At 31.7% G+C, this 25,631-nt stretch overlaps 1 protein-coding gene across 1 annotated transcript; it reads left to right on the top strand.

Annotated features, from left to right (window-relative positions):
* Positions 1–1,295: 1,295 nt before the first annotated feature.
* On the top strand, positions 1,296–25,479 carry LOC127737348 (dnaJ homolog subfamily C member 17-like). The gene is made up of 10 exons (XM_052247967.1): positions 1,296–1,485; positions 5,697–5,766; positions 8,083–8,141; positions 8,470–8,557; positions 11,405–11,481; positions 13,141–13,275; positions 16,910–16,987; positions 18,280–18,360; positions 18,879–18,971; positions 24,956–25,479. The coding sequence occupies exons 1-10, from the start codon at positions 1,411–1,413 to the stop codon at positions 25,076–25,078; spliced, it is 879 nt and encodes a 292-aa protein (XP_052103927.1). The 5' UTR covers positions 1,296–1,410; the 3' UTR covers positions 25,079–25,479.
* The last annotated feature ends 152 nt before the right edge of the window (positions 25,480–25,631 follow it).

Here is a 25,631-nt window from a genome sequence, read left to right as displayed (position 1 = left end):
CATTTAGTTAAAGTTTGAAGGTATTTGGCCCAGTAGTTTCAGAGGAGAAGATTTTTGAAATAGTTTACGACGACAGACGACGACAGACGACGGACGACGACGGACGCCAAGTAATGGCATAAGCTCACATGGGGCCCTTCGGGCCCCGGTGAGCTAAAAAGGGCAAAATTGACACTGACAGGAATGTTGGGTTTGATTAAGATTAGACAAATTTGTCTGTCTCAGAGTTTTAAACTTTTTTTGTCTGGTCAGAGAAAGTTTAAAACTTTTTTGTCTGGCTCAAAGAAAGTTTAAAACTTTTTTGACTGGCTCAGAGAAAGTTTAAAAAGTAAAATAACCCTGGTTTTATGGCTAGCTTAACCTCTCACTTATATGACAGTCGCATAGAATTCCATTATAAAACAACCGAATGTGCGAGCAAAAAAAACTTTTTTTTTACTTTTTTTCTGGCTCAGAGAAAGTTATTTTTTAATTCAGCTTCGAGGTCAGTTATTGTTGCCTGTTGTTATTCATACGAAACAAATGTATTGAGTTTATGGTAGGATTTTCTTTCTTTGTATAAATATAATAACGAGAGAACAGACCTTTGATCTGTTCTTAAAAAAAACAAGATTTGGATTGAAATTTATTATTATGTTTAAAGAATGGTACAAAGTGTAGGAGAGGCTATAATTCACACAATACTGAGCATGCCTTATATCGGCATTGGTATGTTTATCATTTACCATAACGTTTGTTGAAATCATATTCTGGTGAGGTTCTACTCGGAAAAAAAACAACGATATTTGGAAGCAGATCCACCAAAAGAAAAGTAACAAGTTGGATTCTGCTGTTATTGCTTTATCAACTCGTAACTGATGAGTGGAATTTGGATACATGAATAATATGGAAAGGGAAAAAAGGTCTGAATTGTTAAACATTCGGAATGGTAGGATTTGTCATTGAAAATTTTAGGCATGGGAAGCGAAAAGAAAGGTTGACACCAGTAAGTGAAGAAAAATTCACTGCAAAACCCCTCAGTTGAACTTGACTGGAGAAATGAATGAACTTGAATAATGAGCCTACTTAAAAGATCTTGGAATATTCACAAAAATAAGAAATAGAGAGGGATTGATTTAGTCTGATTTCTTACAATTGTCTAAATATATAACTAAAAAAAACATTACCATTGGTACGCCGAACCGGAGACATGTATACCCTGACAAATGTAAAGGCTAAAATTGTACAGCCACTGGTAAAAACACGGAAAATATACGTTGTCGCACGTCGTTTCAGTTAGTTTTAAACGAGGGGAACTAACTCTTTACATAAAACAAACGTTCGCAAAACAACCCTACAAAATCGTAAAATCTTGTCTGTGGGTTTGTCTAAATATCTGCCTTTAATCTCTAAAGAATCCTTTTGCACAAAATGGCTTCATTGGACATAAATAAGTTAGATTTATATGCTATTCTTGACGTATCTGAAGAAGCTTCAGAAAAGGAGGTAAATTATGCAATTGTAATTTCCAATCATAGACTATAGTCTTGTTGAAGGGAAAAATGTTGCCATCTATTTATATGAATATTTGCGCCAAGACAACTATTATGATGAAATACAAAATTTGATTTTTAACTAGTATACATTATGGTTTAGGGGCCAGCTGAAGCCCACCTCTGTGTGCCTTATATGCGGGATGTTCTCCCTGCTTTGAATACCCATTTGGGGCTGTTTTCTGCTCTTTGGTCGGGTTGTTGTCTCTAGATATATAAAAGTTTAATGTATTTTGCGTTTCACAAAGATAAAATCTTTTTTGGATTTTGATTGGCATTTTTTTCGTTCCAGCAGAAGGTGTAAAAATAAACTAAGTTGTGATACAACTTTGAGATGCTCCCTATCAGGTAAGAACTGTTTTGTATTGTATTGATTGTCCTTGATTGGCATGGAAAATAGACAGACAATATCTATAGGTGAGTTAAAGGGTGTATGTAACTGATTGGACAGTATCAAAAGCAATTCAGGTGTTTGTTTATTTTTACACCTTCTGCAGGAACGAGAAAAAATGCCCATCAAAATCCCAAAAAGATTTTATCTTTTTTAAACGCAAAATACATTCAACTTTTATATATCTAGTGGATGCCAGGCCTTAAAACTTTCCAACTGCACAGGTAAGTCTGTACACAGAGTAGTTTTTGAGGTGAAAATACGGCCATATTTGTCCATTTGTTATGATGAACCTTAACAAGCAGTCATTCAAAACAAGAAATAGGACAGAAAGTCATTGGACAAAAAGTCACAAAACAGATACAATATACATATGAAATTATTTCTTTTTATAAGAATAATTCATTTAACAGTTAAAGAAATTATTCATCTACATTATTAAATTTTTTTTTTTTAAATTTTAATCATACAAATGAAAGATTTTTGTCTGACATCATGAAATCCAGTTGATTAAAAGAAAGCTTTGACAGCTTGTTTTTCAACAGTGAACTTGATAAAAATTTGACAGAAAATATTCCTTGCAAAGTAGTTTGATATATAATTATTATATTCATGATATTAGTAGTCAATAAAAAAAAAACCAAAAAAACATTTAAAAAAAAAAATTCTTTAAAGTAAATTCTTTAATATCATTACTTTAATCATTTTTTCAACATTTATATGCCCTGAACTTCTAAGAATTTAGACTTAAACTAAAACTTGTATTACCCTCCCTTCACTTTGGGTCTTCATCAGAATTCAATTTGGCCGCTATCCATGGGCGTGTTTTTATTGGTCTCTTTTGTACATCTCCAGAATGTCTTCTGGTGAAGAGTCCAAAAAAATGAATCTGGACCTCTTCTGGAGATATTCTGTAGAAGAAGCAATAAAACAAAAATTCAATTTGCCGTCGAATATAATAGAATTTTTTTATGTTGGATAACATAAACGAAGTTTATGATGATTTATTAGAAAATTTAGTTATGTCAGTTCATTCGGTAGACATGACTTTAATTGCGTTCTCCGCTTTGGCATTGATGTAATTATATGATAAGGGAAAAGACAAAGAAAATTGTTGGAAAAAATCGCTGTGTATGTGAAATTGTTTCTTTATCATGTTTATGCTTTTCTAGCTTAATTTTAACAAACAAATCCAGCTTAAAGCTCAGACCATTAAATTTTTTGGAAAAATCTTAAACTATACAAGAATTTGTCAATTTTTGTCTGGTATATGATCGAAAAGGACATCTTGTCTATAAGCATTGTATATAAAAGATATCGCAGAGTTCTCAAAATCTTTAATCCCTGTTGGTCCTTGAAGAAAAATATACTGGTCCTAACTATTACTTCTATTTCAAAATACCAAAATTGTGCCGGTCCTTGCAATATTTCGATGGCTAAAACCTTCGGACCACCACTTTTTGAGAACCTTAATTGTATATGTTTTTAAGATACTAGTATACAAGGATGACTAAATCCGTTGGTTGTGTACTGATTGATACTTTAATCTGGGAGAGCATGATTTCAAGCCGTTCAGTTACCGAAAAACTCTTTATTTCGGTGCTTTACGTTTATCCTTTTAATGTTAGTTGTTTTTGTGTCTCGTACCGATTTTTTGAGTAAATCCAATTGCAACTGATTTTTACAGTTTGTTCTTATGTTGTACTGTTACATCACTACCCCAGTTTAAGGGAGTGTTGAGCGCCCACAAACATGTTTTACCCTGTCACATTCTCCAAAGTCAGGAGCCTATAGTTCAGTGGTTGTTGTTGGTTCATATCTGTCAACTCATATTTGTTATTTTTTTAAAAAAGGTTTTGATATATATAGTTAGGCCGTTATTTTTTTATTTTTTCATTGTTTCATATTTTTCATGTCGGGGCCTTTTATAGCTGACTATACGGTATGGGTTTTTGTCATTGTTGAAGGTCGTACGGTTGGTTATAATTGCTGACACTACTTCATTTGAACTCCGGTTGATAGTTGCCTAATTGGCAATCATGCCACATCTCCTTACTAGTTTTATATTCTATACCTGACTTTTAAATTCGTGTTTTTTTCTGAACATGTATGGACATTAAAAATAAGAAACCAAAAATCAATCAATTTAAACTCGTGTTAAATAAGGGGAAAACCATTTGATTTTTTGGGAAGGGGGACAGAAGGATTTTGAATATGAATATGGTGGCCTGGTAAGAGCTGGAAAAAATAGGCATGCTTAGCGACAGATTAAAAATTTAAAATGAATAAAAAAATCTGCAAAAAATCTTCTGCCTCTGCCGTCTAAACTACCTATTTAAAAAGAAGAGATAGAAGAGAGCCAGAAGATTTTCCCAATGCAAAAAAACAGAAATGAACCTCTTCTGGCTCACTACTGAAGAACAAAAAAAAACGCCCCATGTGTATATTTACTAGTAACATTCCTGAGTTATGTCTCTATGAGTTGAAACATGGATCATATCTGGGAACCAGTACGTAAACAAAACAAAATATCTATGAATGTTATATATCTCCCTAAAAGAGGCGTTGTTTGTGAAACAGCTGTATTTACAATGTGCAACCTCTACCTACAAATGTACTTGACAATGGATGAATTGCAGGAATATGTACATGTATATGAAATACTCGAATATTTGATACTTTTGGATCAGGTAACGGATTTAATTAAAAGAACCTTTGAAAAAGAAGCTATGAAGTGACACTTTATATTTGTCCAAATAGATTTTGACTGCCTTTTTGCTGGCAAGCATAAGTAGATCAGCAATTTATAATTGTAAAGGAGTAAATCGATAAGGGCCCTTTTTGGCCCAATAAATTAAGTCCATTATTTGAAGATAAAAAGAGCTTCAAGTTGACGCAAATATGTGTGAGAAAATGAAATGAATAATGGTGAAGTTTTCATACAAAGCTTTGCCAGTTACAACCAAGACACGGTTATTTCTACCACAATTTATTAATTAGGTCTAGGAAACACAGCGCAGGGTTTGACAAACTTAATATTCAAGTTAGATAGTTATTTTTTTAAAACAACAATAATATTAAAATATCTTTTTGCTGTATCTTTCTGGTACCAAAAACCTACCATTATTGAAATTTGCAAGATTTCATTCAATTTGGTAAAAATTCAAATTTATGCTAATTATGATGTCATGAAAAGAACACAGATATATATGTAAAATTTTCACACAAAAATATATTCCTTATAGTCATTCTTAAAGCTATGATACATTGTGACAATGGCTTTAAATCCTAATTTGAAATGAAGTTTGGAATAGGGGCCATTTTGTTGATAGGGGTCGCCTTTGCTTACCCCATTTCATGGTTTATTTTCATATTGAGGTTAGTAAATAGGCCAGTTCTTAATTAATGAATTTGTTAAACCTATAGTAGCAATTGTAGATTGTTTTTATGTGATACAAATTACCCATGTGAGTTTGACACATGTAGTTTGACCCTTGATATCAACTTTTGATATATTATTTAGATATTATCTGACAGTTAACCAGGCAGAACATTTTTACATATCCACTATTGATACATGTCATGCATGTACATGTTTGTGATGTGAAAGTGTTTTGGCTTTGTTATTTTGTATAATACTGCATACATATGGCCTGTAATTTAATGTTTAAAACATGAGGCACTAATTACATTTGTCCTCAAAAACAATACTTGTATGTTGAAAACTAAGATATATTTGCATCATGTCTTATTTTATGTCATTTTTCTTTCAGCTTGTGAAAGCATACAGAAAACGTGCACTAAAATGTCATCCTGACAAAAATCCTGATGACCCAAATGCAGGTATGGGCAATATTGTCAGTAAATAAGTAAAAATTGTGCTTATTAAATTATTTATATTATCTTATGTTAACAGAAAGAGTTATTTAACATGTGTCATGTGTGTAATGCAAATATTATTATTAATATAAAAGCAAAATTCAACTAAAGAAAAAGAAATAAACTTGTGGACACTAGTAATGATTAGTTTACTTAGAAACATTGTCATGATTGTGCCATGCTTAAAAAATAATTTGTCTTCCCATTTTGCATAATTAGTTAGATAATTGCAGTCTTCACGATAAACTTTTAAATCTACAGGCCAGGAGCTCAAATTTTGGAAAATTTTAGTTAGACTCTGTTGGCCTGTGCAGATGATTTTTACAGGCCCAGAAGGAATTTTACAAGCCTGGACTGCTGGGCCTGTGGTTCAGCGTGAAGACTGTAATTGAATCACAACTTGAGTAATATGGTTTGAAATTGATTCATGTAAGTTCCAAAAATTAGAAATCAACAATCTTGCCATATGGTGTCTAACATAAAATATGCAATGGTTGAAAGTTTTGAAACACTCAGTAGTTTGTCAGATGGTAGGTAACACCCCCTCCCCCTATGTTTTAGTCAGAAAGTGAGAAGAATATATATATATAGAATATATACATGTATATAGATCTAGAAGTTTTATAAATAAATATGTATTGCTTTGCAAATGAGGCTAATCTTGTGTAACTTGTTCCCTGCTATAAAATTACTGGATAATATCATCTGATTTTTAGCTCTGACACCTGACATCAATGGTGCCTCATACTCTATCACTGTTGTGTGTCCCTTATTTTTTACAAAAATTCTTTTCCTCTGAAACTACTGGGCCAATTGGAAACAAAGTTGGCCACAACCATCATTGGAGTATCTAGTTTAAAAAAATGTGTCCAATAATTCTTTCTAGTTCCTACCTATACCAACATAACCATCATTGCTAAAGATTGAACAGGGGGTAACATGCAAGTTTTGTCTGTCTGGCAGGTTCCATCTGACCTTAACCTCATTTTTAAGTTTAATTGATCAATGCTCAGTTTTCATGTCTTTGTCTATCAGATACCATAAGTGAAAGGTCAATGTATTTGGTGTATGGAATAATTGTAAGATGTACATGTCTGTCTGGCAAGTTCATCTGACCTTGACCTCATTTTCATGGTTCATTGGTCAATGTTTAGGTATTGTAATTAGGTCTGTTTCTCAGATACTGTAAGCAAAAGGTCAACTGTATTTGGTGTATGGAATGTTTGTAAGATGTACATGTCTGCCTGGCAAGTTCATCTGACCTTGACCTCATTTTCATGGTTCATTGGTCAATGTTAAGGTTTTGTAATTAGGTCTGTTTCTCAGATACTGTAAACAAAAGGTCAACTGCATTTTGTGTATGGAATGATTGTAAGATTTATATATCTGTCTGGAAGGGTTCATCTGACCTTGACCTCATTTACATGGATCATTGATAATGTTAAATTTATCATGATAAGTAAACCAGGCAATACATTTCAGTGTGTGCACTCTTGTTGCTTATTATCTTGAAAACTATGATAGATTAGTCATAAAAAGAAACCTTAGATAGCAAAAACTCATCAGCAGGTTAAGATCTAAATTTTTGTCAACTTGGCTGAAATGGTGGCTAAACTTCTTATTGAAGTTATTGCCCCTAAATGACATTTTTTACCATTTTTTGCATTTTTGGCCAAACTTAAGGTAGATACAGAAAATCTGTAATCAGTAAAAATGATAGACTGGACAGAATTTACAAATTTGTCCAGATAGCAGTTATTGTCTATTTGTCTTCTTATAGGAGTTATTGCCTTTTAATGATGGATGAACCGTACCATTTTTTGCATATTTTGCCAAAACTGAAGGAGACAAAAGAAAAATTGAAAACAGTAAATATTATCAGGAAGACAAGATCTTCAAATAAATAAACCATGGTTGAATTTGTCAGTTGAATTCATATAATAGGAGTTATTGTCCTTTAATGATGATTTTTACCCAATTTTGCATATTATGCAAAACTATAAATAGTTGGAGAGAAACTGAAAAAGAGAAAAAAAATTTATCAGCAATTCAAGTTCTACAAAAAAGATATCTTAGTCATGAAAATTTACATAGCACAGATCCAGGTGAGTTATATATGCCCTTTAAAGCTTTTAGTTTAGGTTGTTAGTTATAGGTTAAATTATTTTATGTTGCATAGTGTATTTTGTGTTGCTTGTGTGTTTTTCTCTGTAAGAACTGGATCATTGTGTTAAATATAGCTTTGTTACTTCCATTTTAAATATACTTTCTTTTTATTAGCTGAATTATTCCATAAGTTATCAAAGGCCTTAGAACTGCTAACAGATCCTGCTGCACGTGTAAGTTTTTATTTAATCTAGAAAACAAAATAAAGGAGATCTTTGTAAACAAGACATTATGATACAAGAAAAGTTATTCTCTCCTTATTTATTGAAACTGCACTTTTTACAATTACGTTACCCACACTGAAGATTTAAACTTACGGTTTTGAATAATTCCAAAAAAATAATTTGGAATGAGTTGAATAGTTTCAAAGAACTATCAGTATGTGGGGAGAATCTGGGCAGATAAATTTATTGAAATGAGAATTATAACCATTGTGGAAATTGCATTTGATATTCAGCCAAATTGTTTTGAATGAGAAAGATATTTTATGTATTTACATAGGCGGCTTATGACAAAGCTCAAAAAGCAAAGAAGGCAGCAGAGAAGAGACACAAGGAACTTGATAAGAAAAGGCAAAAACTAAAAGAAGGTTTGAGTCATTATTAAGCTTCTCTTTTGTTTGCATCTTTTTTTTTCTTGGTAATTGCTTTAAGATGAATATAAATAAGAAGATGTGGTATGAGTCCCAATGAGATAACTCTCCATCCAAGTCACAATGTATAAAAAGTTAACAATTATAGGTTAAAGAACCTTGTTCTGTTCTGCAAAAAGTAAAAGGCATTATTAAACAAAAGGGTTAAGTGATATTCAAATAACAGAGAGTGAAATTGTCGATATACTTCTTACACTTGATCCTAAAAAAGCATCTGGGCCAGACAAAATCAGTCACAGGATGCTTAAAATATCCCCCCAAAAAATTGCAAAACCCCTTAAAATTATATTTAATAAATCCCTGTCCCAAGGTAAATACCCTTCTTCATGGAAAATAGCAAATGTAATTGCCATATTTAAGAAAGCAGATGCATCCCTACCATCTAATTATCGACCGATATCCCTAATTAGCTGTGTAGGAAAAGTAATGGAGAGGGTAGTCTACAAACATATTTATAACCATCTACATAGGAACAAACTTATTTATATGTATCAGTCAGGATTTTTACCTAAACATTCAGCTGTACATCAACTTATTGAACTTTATAACACAATATTAAATTCTCTTGAAAAAAAAAGAATTCAGTTGCTTCGTTTTCTGTGATTTTTCCAAAGCATTTGATAAAGTATGACATAATGGACTTATATATAAAATGAATTCTTATGGAATAAAGGGAAATTTACTTGCTTGGACTAAAAATTATCTTTTTCAAAGAAAACAAAAAGTAGTTATTAGAGATTCGTCTTCGTCATTGTCCATTGTTTCTGCGGGGGTCCCCCAAGGCTCTGTTCTCGGTCCCCTTTTATTTTTGCTGTATATAAATGATATTGGCGAAAATTTAATTTCACTGACTAGACTTTTTGCTGATGATACGTCGCTGGGATATTCCACCGCAAGCATTACAGACTTAGAGGTAGTAGTTAATCATGATTTAAACAAACTCAATGATTGGTCAAAAAATTGGTTAATGTCCTTTAACCCAGATAAAACGGAAATAATGATTTGCTCAAATACTAAGATTCCAAGTAATTTAAGTTTTTCTTTCAATGGAAGATCAATATCTAACACATCAAGTCATAAACACTTAGGTGTAACTCTCTCCCAGGACGCAAAGTGGAATGAGCACGTAGAAAATATTTCCAAAAATATTACAAAGCATTTAGGAGTCTTAAGAAAATTAAAATTTAAGATGAAAAGACAGAACTTAGAAAAAATGTATCTGGTATATATTCGTCCTATATTTGAGTATGCTTGCGAAGTGTGGGACAATTGTGGTATTTGCTATTCAAACAAATTAGAAAAACTTCAACTGCAAGCTGCGAGGATTGTAACAGGACTGCCAATCTTTACTAAAACCGAATATTTATATTTAGAGACTGGCTGGGAACCCCTTCACAGTAGGAGGCACAGAAGAAAACTCCAATTATTTTATAATATGTACAATGGTCTCGCTACACAATATTTATGTGATTTAATTCCCCCAACTATACAAAGTACAACTGTTTATCCACTGCGTAATGGCAATGACTTAATAGTCCCCTTTTGTCGACTCTCCTTAACAAATTCTGAATTTATTCCCTCGTCCATCCGAGAATGGAACAAACTTGATAATTCTATCCGTACACTTGATACCCTATCTAAGTTCAAACGCTATTTGTTGAATAATACATACGAAGCAAAGACTGTACCTAAGCATTTTATGTATGGTCCGCGGAAATTGAGTGTAATTTTAACACAGCTGCGATGTTCAGCCTCATTTCTAAATAACGACCTATTTGAATCAAATATAATACAAAGTCCATATTGTGCTTGTGGCGCTCCGCGTGAGGATTCATTTCATTTCTTCTTTAATTGCAATAAATACGCCGATATAAGGAACGATCTATTAACCAACATTCATCGTCTACAAGTGACAATAAATCTACAGTTGCTCACTGAGGGTAGCCAAACTTTAACATACGAGGAAAACTGTGAAATCTTTAAAGAAGTCTTTAGATATATAAAAAAATCAAAAAGATTCCTTGTAGTATAATCAAATAAGATATGACTGAACAAAAAACATCGTGTCCACAGAATTTCATTTATTTTTTTTCTTTATATTTGTATTATTTAATATTTTTTCTTTTTTTTTTTTTTTTCTTTTATTTATATTTTTTCTTTTCTTTTCTTTTTCTCAATTCTCTATCCTTTTCCTTGTTAATTGCGTTAGGCTTTTTTTTTTTTTTCTTTCTTTCTTTTTCTTCTCTGACTGTGCAAATGCCTCATTTTACTATTACCTTTAATATATATCTACTGAACTGTGCATGCTCTGTATAATTGTTATTGTAATATTATGTAAAGGAGAAGACTTCATAAGTTGGTTAAACTTGTGTCCGATCCTTTTTGTATCTATGAGCAAATAAAATCGTTATAAACTCAAACAAAAGGGTTAATATAAAAATTAATCAGACAAATGATAATCTAGGATGCTTGATAGCTGAAAGTGGCTTAAAAAGCTTAACCATATACAAGTCCAAGAAAAATATGAATTGTTGTGAAATACTATTTAATTATGAATTAAAAGTTTCAACCAATATTATCTGATAGATTATTATGATTAGGTTGTGAAAATGTCGTGTGACCAGTGGCTAAGCTGACTCACTGTAGACTTCATGAAGTATACTCATATCTGTTTTCAGTAAAGCTGTAAATATTATCTTAATAATAGGAATTGCTGTGAAATTTCCATCATTTCTTTAATTTTGTCAGTTTTATTCATAGAATGTCATTTAATTTTAATTGTAGATTTAGAATTACGTGAAGGGGAGGTTTATAAACAAAAGGAAACAGAATTTACAGCAACAAGGAATTTAGCTGCAGAAGTAAGATATTAAAACTGTGAATAAAGTTTTAAATCTGTTTTGTTTACCTCAGGAAAGTAAATCAAGGATTATTAACTTGCTAAGCCCCCTCCTACATTTTCTCCCAATCACACCACAATTGTCTTACAACCTGAATCACACCACAATTGTCTTACAACCTGAATCACACCACAATTGTTTTACAACCTGAATCACACCACGATCTACAATACAAGGATGTGTTACAGTTACCTTGTTATAATGAGAAAGGTTGGGAAATGTTTTGAAACATTCCTATTAAACAATTGATTTGACAAATATGAACCACTTGTTTAACCCTACCACAGGATAATGTGCCTGTCCCAAATCAGCAATTTTGCCACTGCATATCTTGGTTGATCATCTATAATATTTTGTCCATAAAAGAATTTAGTGTTGATATCAGATTCTTTAATATTCTCTTTTAAATTTATTAACTTTGTATACACTCATGATGATTAAGAGCTTGAGGTATAATAAGATATTGTTGACTTTTGTTGTTAACGGTATGGTGACCTCTAGATTAACTTTTTGGTGAAATTTTGTTATGTGGAATCTGTTATATTGATGCATACCCAAATCTCCTTTTTTTCTAAAAAATACTTTACATAAAGGATAAGATGATCTGTCTTCAAAGGTTTCACATGATGACTTGATATCCAATATGTCTTCAAAGGTTTCACATGATGACTTGATATCCAATATGTCTTCAAAGGTTTCACATGATGACTTGATATCCAATATGTCTTCAAAGGTTTCACATGAAGACTTGAAATCCAATATGTCTTCAAAGGTTTCACATGATAACTTGATATCCAATATGTCTTCAAAGGTTTCACATGATGACTTGATATCCAATATGTCTTCCAAGGTGTCACATGATGACTTGATATCCAATATGTCTTCCAAGGTTTCACATGATGACTTGATATCCAATATGTCTTCCACAGTGGACCATTTGTTTTACTTCTCATGTTTTGGGAATACATATAAAAAAATCTCTGCAGATGCTTGATTCATTTGGACCAAACATGTTTTTTTCCAGTTTAAATCTGACACATTTCTCATTTGTTGTTCAAGAGTTATGGCTGTCAGTAATGCTGATTTAGAATTTGATACATTTCACATATGTCATTACAGAACTGTTAATAATGTTGAAAATAGTCAAGTTTGAGGTTTCCAATCAATGACTTATATTTGCTTCAATAAAATCATTTTTTATTTTGTTACAATGCAAGGAACTATTTAACACAGAATAATTTTGAATTTTACACTTTATTTATTACTTGGAAGGTAGATATTTGTGATTTCCACTCAATAGCATGAGTATATTTTTTTTATAATTGATCGATATTTTAACAAAATAGAATCACTAAACTCAGGTCAAAATTTAATGTTTTACCACTTTTGTCATTCCAGAATTGAGCCTTTTATATTGGGAAAATAACCAATTTAACTGTGTGCTCAATAAAAAAGCTTCAAGCAAATTCATTGGAATTTGAACGGAACACTAGGAACTTCTGGTACTATTCATAGGCTGAGTTTAAATATGACAAATTGCACACTATAGTTATTCCAGATATATGACCTGAATAATGGAGGAAATAGTGTATTCATATACTATGTTTTTAATTTTTATAGGTTGAGAGATTGAGGAAAGAAGGTTCACGATTACTAGAGGAAGAACAAAATTTACTAAAGGAACAGATAAAGAAAGGAAATGAGAGAATAATTATAGATGACGTAGCAGAAGAAATAAAGACACCAAAATTAAAGGTATTATTTCTTTTGTCTGTAGACCATTGTTCAAACAACAGTTTTGTCAGAATAAAGCATATATATTGTAAATTTCCTCACATGTTATTTTCCAGTAGGTAAGCAGAATGTTAATCTTCATTTTCTATCATTAAAATCATAAATAATACCAGCAACTGTCCATTTAAGTTTGAAAATCATAAATAATACCAGTAACTGTCCATTTAAGTTTGAAAATCATAAATAATACCAGCAACTGTCCATTTAAGTTTGAAAATCATAAATAATACCAGCAAATGTTCATTTAAGGTAGCACAATACAATGATTTATTCACCCCCAATCAGTCAATTTTAAACTGATGTAATTTCTTTCATCCAGCTCTAAAAAAATTATAAATGAGGAACCAAAAGAAAGAAGAAAGATTAATCTTTCAAATGGCGATAATTTCATTATTGCACAATTGTTACATAATTGATTATTATGAAATTAGTTGCTTGATTGTCCACATTTGAATGAAATTAGCTTCATTGTTATTTATAGCAGCCCAAAATTTTTGATAGACTCTTGAGCAGCACAGTTTGACCTCCAAAACTGTGTCTCAGATTTTTCCTATTGTATTTTATTCTCTCATAAACCTTCAATTAAGTTTGCAACCTTAATTCATAAGAAATCACTAAATTTAATTGGATATAAAATTTGTTCTATTGATGTTTTTGGAAATCTGAGACCCAGTTTTAAAGATAACTAGTCAAGGAACAACATGTGCTAAAATCATGCATTTAGGGGCACCAATCTTGCTGCTAATTTCATTTAAAACTACTTTTTCATGGCAAAAATGTATGTGTCACAATTGAATTAATAAGGATTTTCCTACTTGAATCTCATTAACTTCAATATAATTCACACATATGGATACTTCAGGGTTGGCCTTTAGTCATAAATCAATTAGGTTTTGACTAGTAAGAAAACATTCCATTTCAGCAATTTTAAAAATATAAAGAAAATGCACATACTGTGCATTAAAATTCAGATCTGGCAGGAGAAGAAATATCATTATTGACCTTGATGTAACTTGTAAGTCAGTTGCTACTGATATGGTCAAAACTCCGCCCACCTGGATAAACATCAACTATTAATGATCTGAGAAGTTTATTTACACATTGCATATGCTTTTTTAATATGGATTTTATTCATTTGGTACATAAAACAATATATTTTGTTTTTAACATTTTCCTAAAAAAGTATGTTATGCATGTGTACATAAAATGATCAGTTGGTCAGTCTAGGGGATTCTTACGGGGGATTTCTAGAATTATAATTAAAATATGGTGTTTTACACAAAGTAGAATTTTCTTATTTTTGTAGTTTGAAAATAAAATATTTAATTTGTGTTTTCTTGTAAAAATAATTCATATTTAAACATTCACCTCAAGAAAATCTGATATAACCATCAGCAACATTAATTGTTGCACAATTATATTTGTTTAATGTTTGTACATTTATATTTTGATTCCCTCTATAGCTCCAAATAGTTTTTTGTTTTTTCTCCAGGCAGCTCCAATATATAAATGTATTTTTCATAACTGTTATTTTTATAGCTGGTCAGTAGTTACATAGATATAATAGCCATAGAAAAAGTACACAGAATTTGTCACACTGAGCCCCATGTAGTTTCCTTTGAAATATCAAAAGCAGGGCACTGTGCATAGTGGCCTATGATGTAGATGATATTTACCGACATCCTCCCAATAGACTAATTACTTATCATAATTATATTTAAATTATCGGGCACTCGTCTTATCAACCGATAATTAATATGCGTTACCTGTCTCAAGTAATAATATGCCGTGACGCGGAAGCAATATCAGGCGTCTGGTTGTAAAAGTTGTTCGGATTGTAATTTATTTGGAGAAAATCGGTCAACAAATGAAAAGGTTATGCTGTTTTTGAAATAATAAAATAGAGAAATCATGGAAAATGGACTTAACAGGCATGTAAAATTAAATTGTCCTATCACTTGCATCGGTTGCACTCGGAAAATAAGACCTGTATGATTGACAAAAGGAGACATATCGTTTACTGATGGTATACGTGGTTAAGAGGTCGAACCTGGTCGAATTTTTCTGTGGCGAGTTAAAGAAATTTCTTTTTTATCGAGATTCAAAATAGTGTAATCATATTTTATGCCAGAAAGAAGAAATTTTTATTATTTAGAAAAGAAAAAAGATTTTTACAAGTGTTGAAACTTTCTGTCGTAACACGAAGTTTTAGAAAATAAAGAGAAAAAAAGGAATACATTATAAACTTATTAAACGCCGTTTGGTGAGGAAACGTATGTAGTGGACACACTGAATACATTAAATAATTGGGAAATAGCACAATCATGTCTCTGAATTTGTTTCTTCTATATACCTTTCCGCTTACCATTTTTGTGCTTGTTTTGCTATTAAATAGATGGTGGTATAATCTGATTGTCGATTTCATTTTTGAAGTAAACAATATATAGATTAAGCTTTATAATGGCTATGATAAAATGAAAATATAGGAGTTTTGTCCTGTGTCATTCATGGTTTTTTCCTCTTCCTTCTTACAATTGTGTTAGAGTTGTGATTCGTACTATAAATACAGCTATATATCCCTTCCGGCGCGGGAGGTTTGCGCTTTTACATAGGACGTTTGTGCTTTTTTAAATAGACATTTGCGCTTTTTATATAGGACATTTGGGCTTTTACAATATTTACTTCTCATGACTTCCCTCCTATTTTATCCGAGCTTTGGACCTGGCAGAGTTAAAAAAAAATCGTTTTTTATTATGGTTAAAAGTCATTACAAAGCACATTCGTGTGTTTAAAAGTCTCCCGATTCACAATTTATTAGATATCGATCGACGGCAATTGCCAATGAAGGCTAATTAACACCAAGCGTGACATGTATATAATAAGAGGGTGATAAAATTTCGGCAAATATCATCTGCTTTTGATGTGGGTCCAGTACTTTATCTATGGCTATTATATCTATGGTAGTTATAAAGCTATCAAATGATTTTATTGATTAACCACAAAGTACTGCCCACATGTTCTTATCTTGTATCAGTCAGACACATGCATTTGTTTATAAAACTAATTATCATCAAAACTCATTAACAGTGCAAGATATGGAAACTTATTTTTCTTCTGTGGTTTGGAATATTAAGAAGAAACAAAAACAGCTGAAAATGAAATTTTGATAAGATTTAGTTGCTTTTGTATATTTCTACCTTAAGTGTAATTGTAAGAATAATCAATCAACCAATCAATCAAAATTTTTAAAATTTCCATTGATGGAACACAAATTTACTATACAAAATCTGACAATAAGAGAGATACATTTTATTAAAATACAGATATTCAAAAATGTTAACATCTCTGAACTGGAAATATTGAACATGACAGATTGTATAGATTTATGCGATAATCTGTCCTCTGATTTATAGAGGAATAAATGATAAAATGATGCATTAGTAATGTCATAATGCTCATGAATGAATCAATGATTGCATATTTTATCAAAACTAAATGTAGAATTTGTGATTACTGAATTGGGTATTGTGTGCTTAAGTTTATTGTTTGAATTTTTTTCATGCATAGCTAACTGAGAGGATATAATCGATTTTAGATTAAATGGAAGGCCAAGAAGGGTGATGAAAGTAATGGAGGTTACTCATATGATGTTCTTCACAATCTTTTACACAAGGTTTGTATAATATCATATTCTGTGTTTTGATTGAGAATTAAACAAAACTTCACTTGCTGGTGTAGGCGTTTATAGTGATCTTTGAGATCTTCAGTTCATTAATCCATTCTGTAATCTGTCTGTCTATCTCCAGTTTGTATCCATTTGTATATATTTATGTATATAACAAAAACTTTGTTTTGCATTGTAAAATCCTCAAAAATCATTTGGATTGGGTTACTTTATATTAAGGAATATATCTCCCTCAAGCTCTGATTCCTTGCCCGGCTTTTCGCTATACTTTTTTGTACTTTTTGGTTTATAGCTCTTCATCCTTTTAACATGTTAAATAAGCTTTAGATTTTCAAATATTTTGGTCTCTAGCATCACTGAAGAGATATTGATTGTCGAAATGCTCATCTGGTGCAGCAAAATTGGTACCGTTTATGTTATTAAATGTAAAAGAGGTTCTTTAAAAAGTTCCATAAAATACAGCAAGTGGTTAAGAAAGGGTTGTGGATAACAGATGTGTACCCCTTTTGCACAGGCACTTGTGTCTGTGTAATTTTATATTACCTATATACCTTTATATTACACAATGTACTTAACTTGCACTTTCATTAAATGACAATTGAAAGGAATTTTCATTATTTTGCTATTCCACAGTCATCTTTCCCTATAATACTTAATATGCTGTAAATCTTCAGGTTGCACTTTGTAAATACAGCTGTTTCACAAACCATCCCTCTTGTGGGGAAATATTTAACATTCATAGATATTTTGTTTTGTTTACCTACTGGTTCCCAGATATGATCTCCATGTTTCATCTCCTAGAGACACAACTTTGGAATTTTACCAGTATAAATACACATGGATAGCAGTCAAATTGAATTCTAAGGAAGACTCAAAGTAAACGAAGGGGTAGTACAGAATTTTAGTTTTTAAACTCTTATAAGTTCAAGGCATATAAATGTTGAAAATATGTCATACCAACCTATATTTGGAGTTCCTATGGAAAATTGCATTGTCTATATTTACAAAAGTGCAACCAGTAAATTATATACAAAATGACGATTGAAAGGAATTTTCATTATTTTGCTATTCCAGAGTCATCGTTCCCCATAAAACTTAATATGCTGTAAATCTACAGTAATTTATATACAAAATGATGTATACCACACCTACCTTTGCTGCCTTGTGTTATATAAAGGTACATAGGTACAAATCCACAAACAATTTAGATATCTTCATTACAAATAAGTTAATTTTCTCTGTAGCATAGATATTTTGATAACAAAAAAGTATTTTTTCAGTATGGTGATGTTCTGACCTTAATTATCTCCAGTAAGAGAAATGGTAGTGGCATTGTAGAGTTCAAGGACAGAAATGCTGCTGTAAGTCTGTATTTAATTCCTCTTATTTCATGTACCAATTTAAAATATATATGACAACTGTCTATTTTAGCAGGTCAGTATTTGTTTAGTCCTCTTTCTGTCCGACTGGCAGTAAAACCCTTGCCAAAGTGGGGCGTCCGTTTGGCTGTGTGGGATGTACAAGTACCAGCCATGTCTGGTAAGAAAATGAGGACATTAAATCCAATGCCACACTCTCTGTATGTTAAAAACCTTTGCATGAAATATTTGCCACTTGACTTGAAGCAACATCCATTCAATCATTCAATCATAGACCTTGGTTGAGTTTTTTTTCCACTTTTTATATTTTTGATGAGCCAATACAATTTATTTTTAAGGTCAGTTCATGTTCTTGATTTGAAGATCCCCTTTACCAGAAACTTCCCAAAACTCAATCAATGACTTATAAGATAAAACTTAAATGAGCAGTGAATAAGTTAATCTAATATCATTTTATAAAGTCATTGCAAAGACAAGATAATGAATAACCTTTTTTTCAGAGCATGGCATCTCAGTTTGAAAAGGGGCTAGCAGAAAACCCCTTGACATTTATCTGGCTTGATGGACAAGTAGAAACTACTACTGCTAGTCAGGTATGAACAGATTAATGTTTACTTACATTGTGTATATTTTATTTATTTTTTTTGGGAGGGGGAGAGAAAATATTACAACAATTACCTTTAGGAAATTCTATTAAAAAATATATAAGAGTAATAGACTGTTGGTAATATATTATAATTGTTAAGTATTAAAATAAATGCTTTCTTGTCCTGTGTTAAAGTTTTCACTGAAGATAATATGTTGTGTTAATGTAAACGTTATGAATAATATCTAAACTTGCAATAAGTGCTATATATTTTAAATCAACATCTAATCAAATGAAAATTGTTATGCTTCATAATTAAGATGTATATTGTCTTCTTCAGAGTTAATTTTAATGCTCAGAATGATTTACATGAAGATGCAGTTGTGTCAGTTGCAATCTTAATATTTTATTTTGTTTATCTCTCTTAGTATAAGCATACTAACATACTTTTAGCTCATGTGAGCTTATGCCATCACTTTGCGTCCGTCGTCGTCTGTCGTCGTCGTAAACTATTTAAAAAATCTTCTTCTCTGAAACTACTGGGCCAAATACCTTTAAACTTTAAATGAATGTTCCTTAGGGTATTTAGTTTATAAATTGTATCCTAAATTTTGATCCATCAACAAACATGGCCGCCATGACTAAAAATAGAACATAGGGGTCAAATGCAGTTTTTATACAACCGCAAAAAAATTTTGTGGTCGTATATTGGTATGACGTTGGCGTCGTCGTCCGAAGACACATTGGTTTTCGCACTCTAACTTTAGTTTAAGTGAATGGATCTTTTTGAAATTTTACCATAAGGTTAAATACCACAAAAGGAAGGTTGGGATTGATTTTGGGGTTATGGTACCAACAGTTAAGGAATTAGGGGCCAAAAAGGGGCCAAAAATAAGCATTTTCTAGTTTCCAGACAATAACTGTGGAACGTTGTATGGATCTCTCTGAAATTATACTACAAGTTTCCATACCACAAAGGGATGGTTAGGATTTGCTTTGGGGGGTTATGGCTCAATCCGTTTAGGAATTAGGGGCAAAAAAGGGGGAAAAACAAGGTTGTCCTGGTTAATGGACAAATACTTAAGTACAAAACATAATTTAAAGCAGTGTAAGGGAGATAAATCAAATACATCATTGAAATTATCTCCCTTACACTGCTTTTAAATTATGTATAAAGTAATGGTTAATAAACAATAAAGATAATTTAAAACAGTGTAAGGGAGGTAATCCAAATACAACGTTTTGGTTACTTCCCTTACACTGCTTTTAAATTATGTTTAAAGAAATGCATATTTATAAAGGAAGACCAGTAAAAATATCTGCAAATGTTGCATCATTTTTTTTTACAAAAAAATCCATATGAAAGATTTGACACTATATTTTTAATTCTATTATAAAATAGATTAAGTTAGCACTATGGTAAATTTAAATGGGTAATTATGGATGCCAACTCCATTGGAAATTTGAATTGAGATTATCACCATATCTTGAGGGAAAGAATTTTTTTGGGGAAAAAAAGGGGGGGGGGGATAAAAAGAAATTGTGGGGGGTCAATTTTTTCTCATTTCAGATTTCAGAAATTAAAAAGAATTATTCCTCAAATATTATTTTTTTTTCAAATTTCAAATATTGAAAAATTTCAAGAAGTAATCTTTAATTGCACAGTATGGCGCATTAGATTTGTTAAATCTTTGATCACATTTATTTATTTGTTATGCCGAATCTAACAGTGTATTTAGATTTTTAATTTTGGGTCCAGTTTTCAAAATAGTCTACGCATTTTTGCGCCTGTCCCAAGTCAGGAGCCTCTAGCCTTTGTCAGTCTTGTATTATTTTTAATTTTAGTTTCTTGTGTACAATTTGGAGTTTAGTATGGCGTTCATTATCACTGAACTAGTATATATATTTGTTTAGGGGCCAGCTGAAGGACGCCTCCGGGTGCGGGAATTTCTCGCTGCATTGAAGACCTGTTGGTGACCTTCTGCTGTTGTCTGTTCTATGGTCGGGTTGTTGTCTCTTTGACACATTCCCCATTTCCATTCTCAATTTTACATTAAGGTCCAAAGGGTCCAAAATTAAACTTTGTTTGATTTTAGCAAAAATTGAATATTTGAGGTTCTTTGATATGCTGAATTTAAACATGTATTTAGATTTTTGATTTTTGGCCCAGTTTTCAAGTTGGTCCAAATTGGGGTCCAAAATTAAACTTTGTTTGATTTCAACAAAAATTGAATATATGGGGTTCTTTGATATGCTGAATCTAACCATGTATTTAGATTTTTTATTTGTGGACCCCGTTATCAAATTGGTTCATATTGAGGTCAAAAGGGTCCAAAATTAAACTTTGTTTGATTTCATCTAAAATTGAATTATTGGGGCTCTTTGATATTCCAAATCTAACCGTGTATTTAGATTTTTAATTTTGGGTCCTGTTTTTTAAATTGGTCTACATTAAGGTCCAAAGGGTCCAAAATTAAAATTAGTTTGATTTTAACAAAAATTGAATTCTTGGGGTTCTTTGATATGCTGAATCTAAACATGTGTTTAGATTTTTGATTATGGGCCCAGTTTTCAAGTTGGTCCAAGATAGGGTCCAGTATTTAAACTTTGTTTGATTTCAACAAAAATTGAATATATGGGGTTCTTTGATATGCTGAATCTAAACATGTATTTAGATTTTTGATTATGGGCCCATTTTTCAAATTGGTCCAAATTGGGGTCCAAAATTAAACTTTGTTTGATTTCAACAAAAATTGAATATATGAGGTTCTTTGATATGCTGAATCTAACCATGTATTTAGATTTTTTATTTGTAGGCCCCGCTATCAAATTGATTCATATTGAGGTCAAAAGGGTCCAAAATTAAACTTTGTTTGATTTCATCAAAAATTGAATTATTGGGGTTCTTTGATATTCCAAATCTAACCGTGTTTTTAGATGTTTAATTTGGGTCCCGTTTTTTAAATTGGTCTTCATTGAGGTCCAAAGGGTCCAAAATTAAACTTAGTTTGATTTTAACAAAAATTGAATTCTTGGGGTTCTTTGATATGCTGAATCTAAACATGTGTTTAGATTTTTGATTATGGGCCCAGTTTTCAAGTTGGTCCAAGTTGGGGTCCAAAATTAAACTTTTTTTGATTTCAACAAAAATTGAATATATGGGGTTCTTTGATATGCTGAATCTAACCATGAATTTAGATTTTTTATTTGTGGGCCCCGCCATCAAATTGGTTCATATTGAGGTCAAAAGGGTCCAAAATTAAACTTTGTTTGATTTCATCAAAAATTGAATTATTGGGGTTCTTTGATATTCCAAATCTAACCGTGTATTTAGATTTTTAATTTTAAGTCCCGTTTTTTTCAATTGGTCTACATTAAGGTCCAAAGGGTCCAAAATTAAATTTAGTTTGATTTTAACAAAAATTGAATTCTTGGGGTTCTTTGATATGCTGAATCTAAACATGTGTTTAGATTTTTGATTATGGGCCCAGTTTTCAAGTGTGTCTAAGTTGGGGTCCAAAATTAAACTTTGTTTGATTTTAACAAAAATTGAATATATGGGGTTCTTTGATATGCTGAATCTAACCATGTATTTTGATTTTAGACATTGGACCATAATAGGTAAATTAAAAAAATTCAAGTTCTTAGACCACATTCTTTCTGTGTCAGAAACCTATGCTGTTTCAAATATTTAATAACAATCCAAATTCAGAGCTGTATCAAGCTTGAATGTTGTGTCCATACTTGCCCCAACTGTTCAGGGTTCGACCTCTGCGGTCGTATCAAGCTGCGCCCCAGCGAAGCATTTTATTGGCTTATATCTCAAAAAGTAAAGCATTTAGAGCAAATCTGACATGGGGTAAATTGTTCAATTGGTTAAGATCTATCAGCCCTGAAATTTTCAGACGAATCGAGCAACCCATTGTTGGGTTGCTGCAACTAAATTGGTAGTTTTAAGGAAATTTTGCAGTTTTTTGTTATTATCTTGAATATTATTATAGATAGATATAAACTGTAAACAGCAATAATGTTCAGCAAAGTAAGATCTACAAAAAAGTTAATGAGACCATAATTGTCAATTGACTCCTTAAGGAGTTATTGCCCTTTAAAGACAATTTTACACAATTTGTTCATCAAGTTTGCTAACATTTAAAAATCTTCTCCTCTGAATCTACTGGGCCAATTACCTTCAAACTTTAACTTAATGTTCCTTAGGGTATCTTGTTTATAAATTGTATCCGAAGTTTTGATCCATCGACAAACATGGCAGCCATGGCTAAAAATAGAACATAAGGGTCAAATGCAGTTTTTGGCTTATATCTCAATAAAATGCTCCGCTGGGCGCAGCTTGATACGACCGCAGAGGTCGAACCCTGAACAGTTGGGGCAAGTATGGACACAACATTCAAGCTTGATACAGCACTGAATTTGGATTGTGATTAAATATTTGACACAGCATAGGTTTCTGACACAGAATGAATGTGGTCTAAGAACTTAAAATTTTTTAATTTACCTATTCAAACCATATTATTATTATTTGCTTTTATATATAAATCAGAAATAACCAATTTAAAATGGAAAATTTTAAAGAAAAAAAAAATCCCTCCCCTAAATTTTTTGAACCCCCTTATGATTCATCACCCTCAAACTCAATCCCAGCCTTCCCTTTGTGGTATGGTACCTTGCAGTACAATTTCAGAGAGATCCATACACTTGAACAAGTTATTGTCTGGAAACTAGAAAAATGCTTGTTTTTAGGCCCCTTTTTGGCCCCTAATTCCTAAAATTTTGAGGCAATTACCCCAAAATTAATCCCAGCCTTCCCTTTGTTGTATGCGGTACCTTGCAGTACAATTTCAGAGAGATCCATACACTTGAACACAAGTTATTGTCTGGAAACTAGAAAAATGCTATTTTTGGCCCCTTTTTGGCCCCTTATTCCTAAACGTTTTGGCAATTACCCCCAAACTCAATTCCAGCTTTCCCTTTGTGATATGGAACCTTGTAGTTCAATTTCAGAAAGATCTATACACTTACACACAAGTTATTATCATGAAACTAGAAAAATGCTTGTTTTTTGCCTCTTTTTTGGCCCCTAATTCCTAAAATTTTGAGGCAATTACCCCCAAAATCAATCCCAGCATTCCCTTTGCGATACGGAACCTTGTGGTACAATGTCAGAGAGATTTATACACTAACACACAAGTTATGTCTGGAAGTTACAAAAATGCTTATTTTTGGCCCCTTTTTGGCCCCTAATTCCTTAACTGTTGGTACCATAACCCCCAAAATCAATCCCCACCTTCCTTTTGTGGTATTGAACCTTATGGTAAAATTTCATGGAGATCCATTCACTTAAACTAAAGTTAGAGTGCGAAAACCAATGTGTCTTCGGACGACAACGACACCAACGTCATACCAATATACGACCAAAAATTTTTTTTATTTTTGCGGTCGTATAAAAACTAGCTTTTAGAGCAAATCTGACATGGGGTAAAATTGTTCAATTGGTCAAGATCTATCGGCTCTGAAATTATCAGACGAATCGAACAACCCATTGTTGGGTTGCTGCCACCGAAATTGGTAGTTTTTAACAAAATTTTGCAGTTTTTTGTTATTATCTTGAATATTATTATAGATATATATAAACTGTAAGCAGCAATAATGTTCAGCAAAGTAAGATCTACAAAAAAGTTAATATGACCAAAATTGTCAATTGACCCCTTAGAGTGTTACGTTATTGCCCTTTAAAGACAATTTTACACAATTTGTTCATCAAGTTTGCTAACATTTAAAAATCTTCTCTGAAATACAGGTGAGCGATTCAGGCTCTTGAGAGCCTCTTGTTTCTTTAGTGGAAAATCAGTTTATGTATTTGTTACAGAATAAATAATGTTGGTTTTTATATTTACATTTTTATATTTACACAAAAGGCACATAAACAAATTAAAGGACTTTTTATTAATAGTATTTCTTAATTTTTTTTCACAGCCCACTACTGTTCTTTCAAGTGATGACACTGACTTTGAAAGCATAGTACTTCATAAAATGAGACAAGCTGAGGAGAGAAAAAGATTGATAGAACAAATGAAAAAAGAAGACGAAAATAGCTGAATAAGATTCAATATGAGATTCTTGGACTGATAAGGCTGCAGTGCTACTGGATGATAAACAGTTTATGGAACATGATGATGAAGATTAAAACCAAGTCTTGAGAAGTCAGAAAGTCAGCTGAAAATTTTACATATGACAATTAAAAATTGGAAAAATTATATAAGTAAATGATTTCCTTAAAGAATTATGAGTGATGACCCAAACTGCCATCAAACATGATTGACAGCAGTACTAAGAAAAGAAAATTGGATAAAATATCTAATGAAAAAGTTTGCTACAGAAGTGTGGATTATTGATACCACCGTGATGTTTCCAGTGATTTTATATTTCCTTTTGTCATTGTTACATTGTACAAAGTCATTTCTGAATTGAATTTGAATAAATCTTTCTCATGACGCCTACTTGTGTGGTTTATTTTTTATTGAATTGGTTTCTTTTTTTATTCTCATAAACAATGGAAATTATGAGATAATGTTTAATTCAACATTAGAAAACATCGAATTGTATACACGATTTTTGTGCCATAAATAGTGTGAAACATATTTCTGTATTA

Source organism: Mytilus californianus, unplaced genomic scaffold (assembly GCF_021869535.1).
Source record: "Mytilus californianus isolate M0D057914Y unplaced genomic scaffold, xbMytCali1.0.p SCAF_4, whole genome shotgun sequence".
In the NCBI taxonomy this organism is placed as follows: domain Eukaryota; kingdom Metazoa; phylum Mollusca; class Bivalvia; order Mytilida; family Mytilidae; genus Mytilus; species Mytilus californianus.
This window is presented reverse-complemented; position numbering and strand designations above follow the sequence as displayed.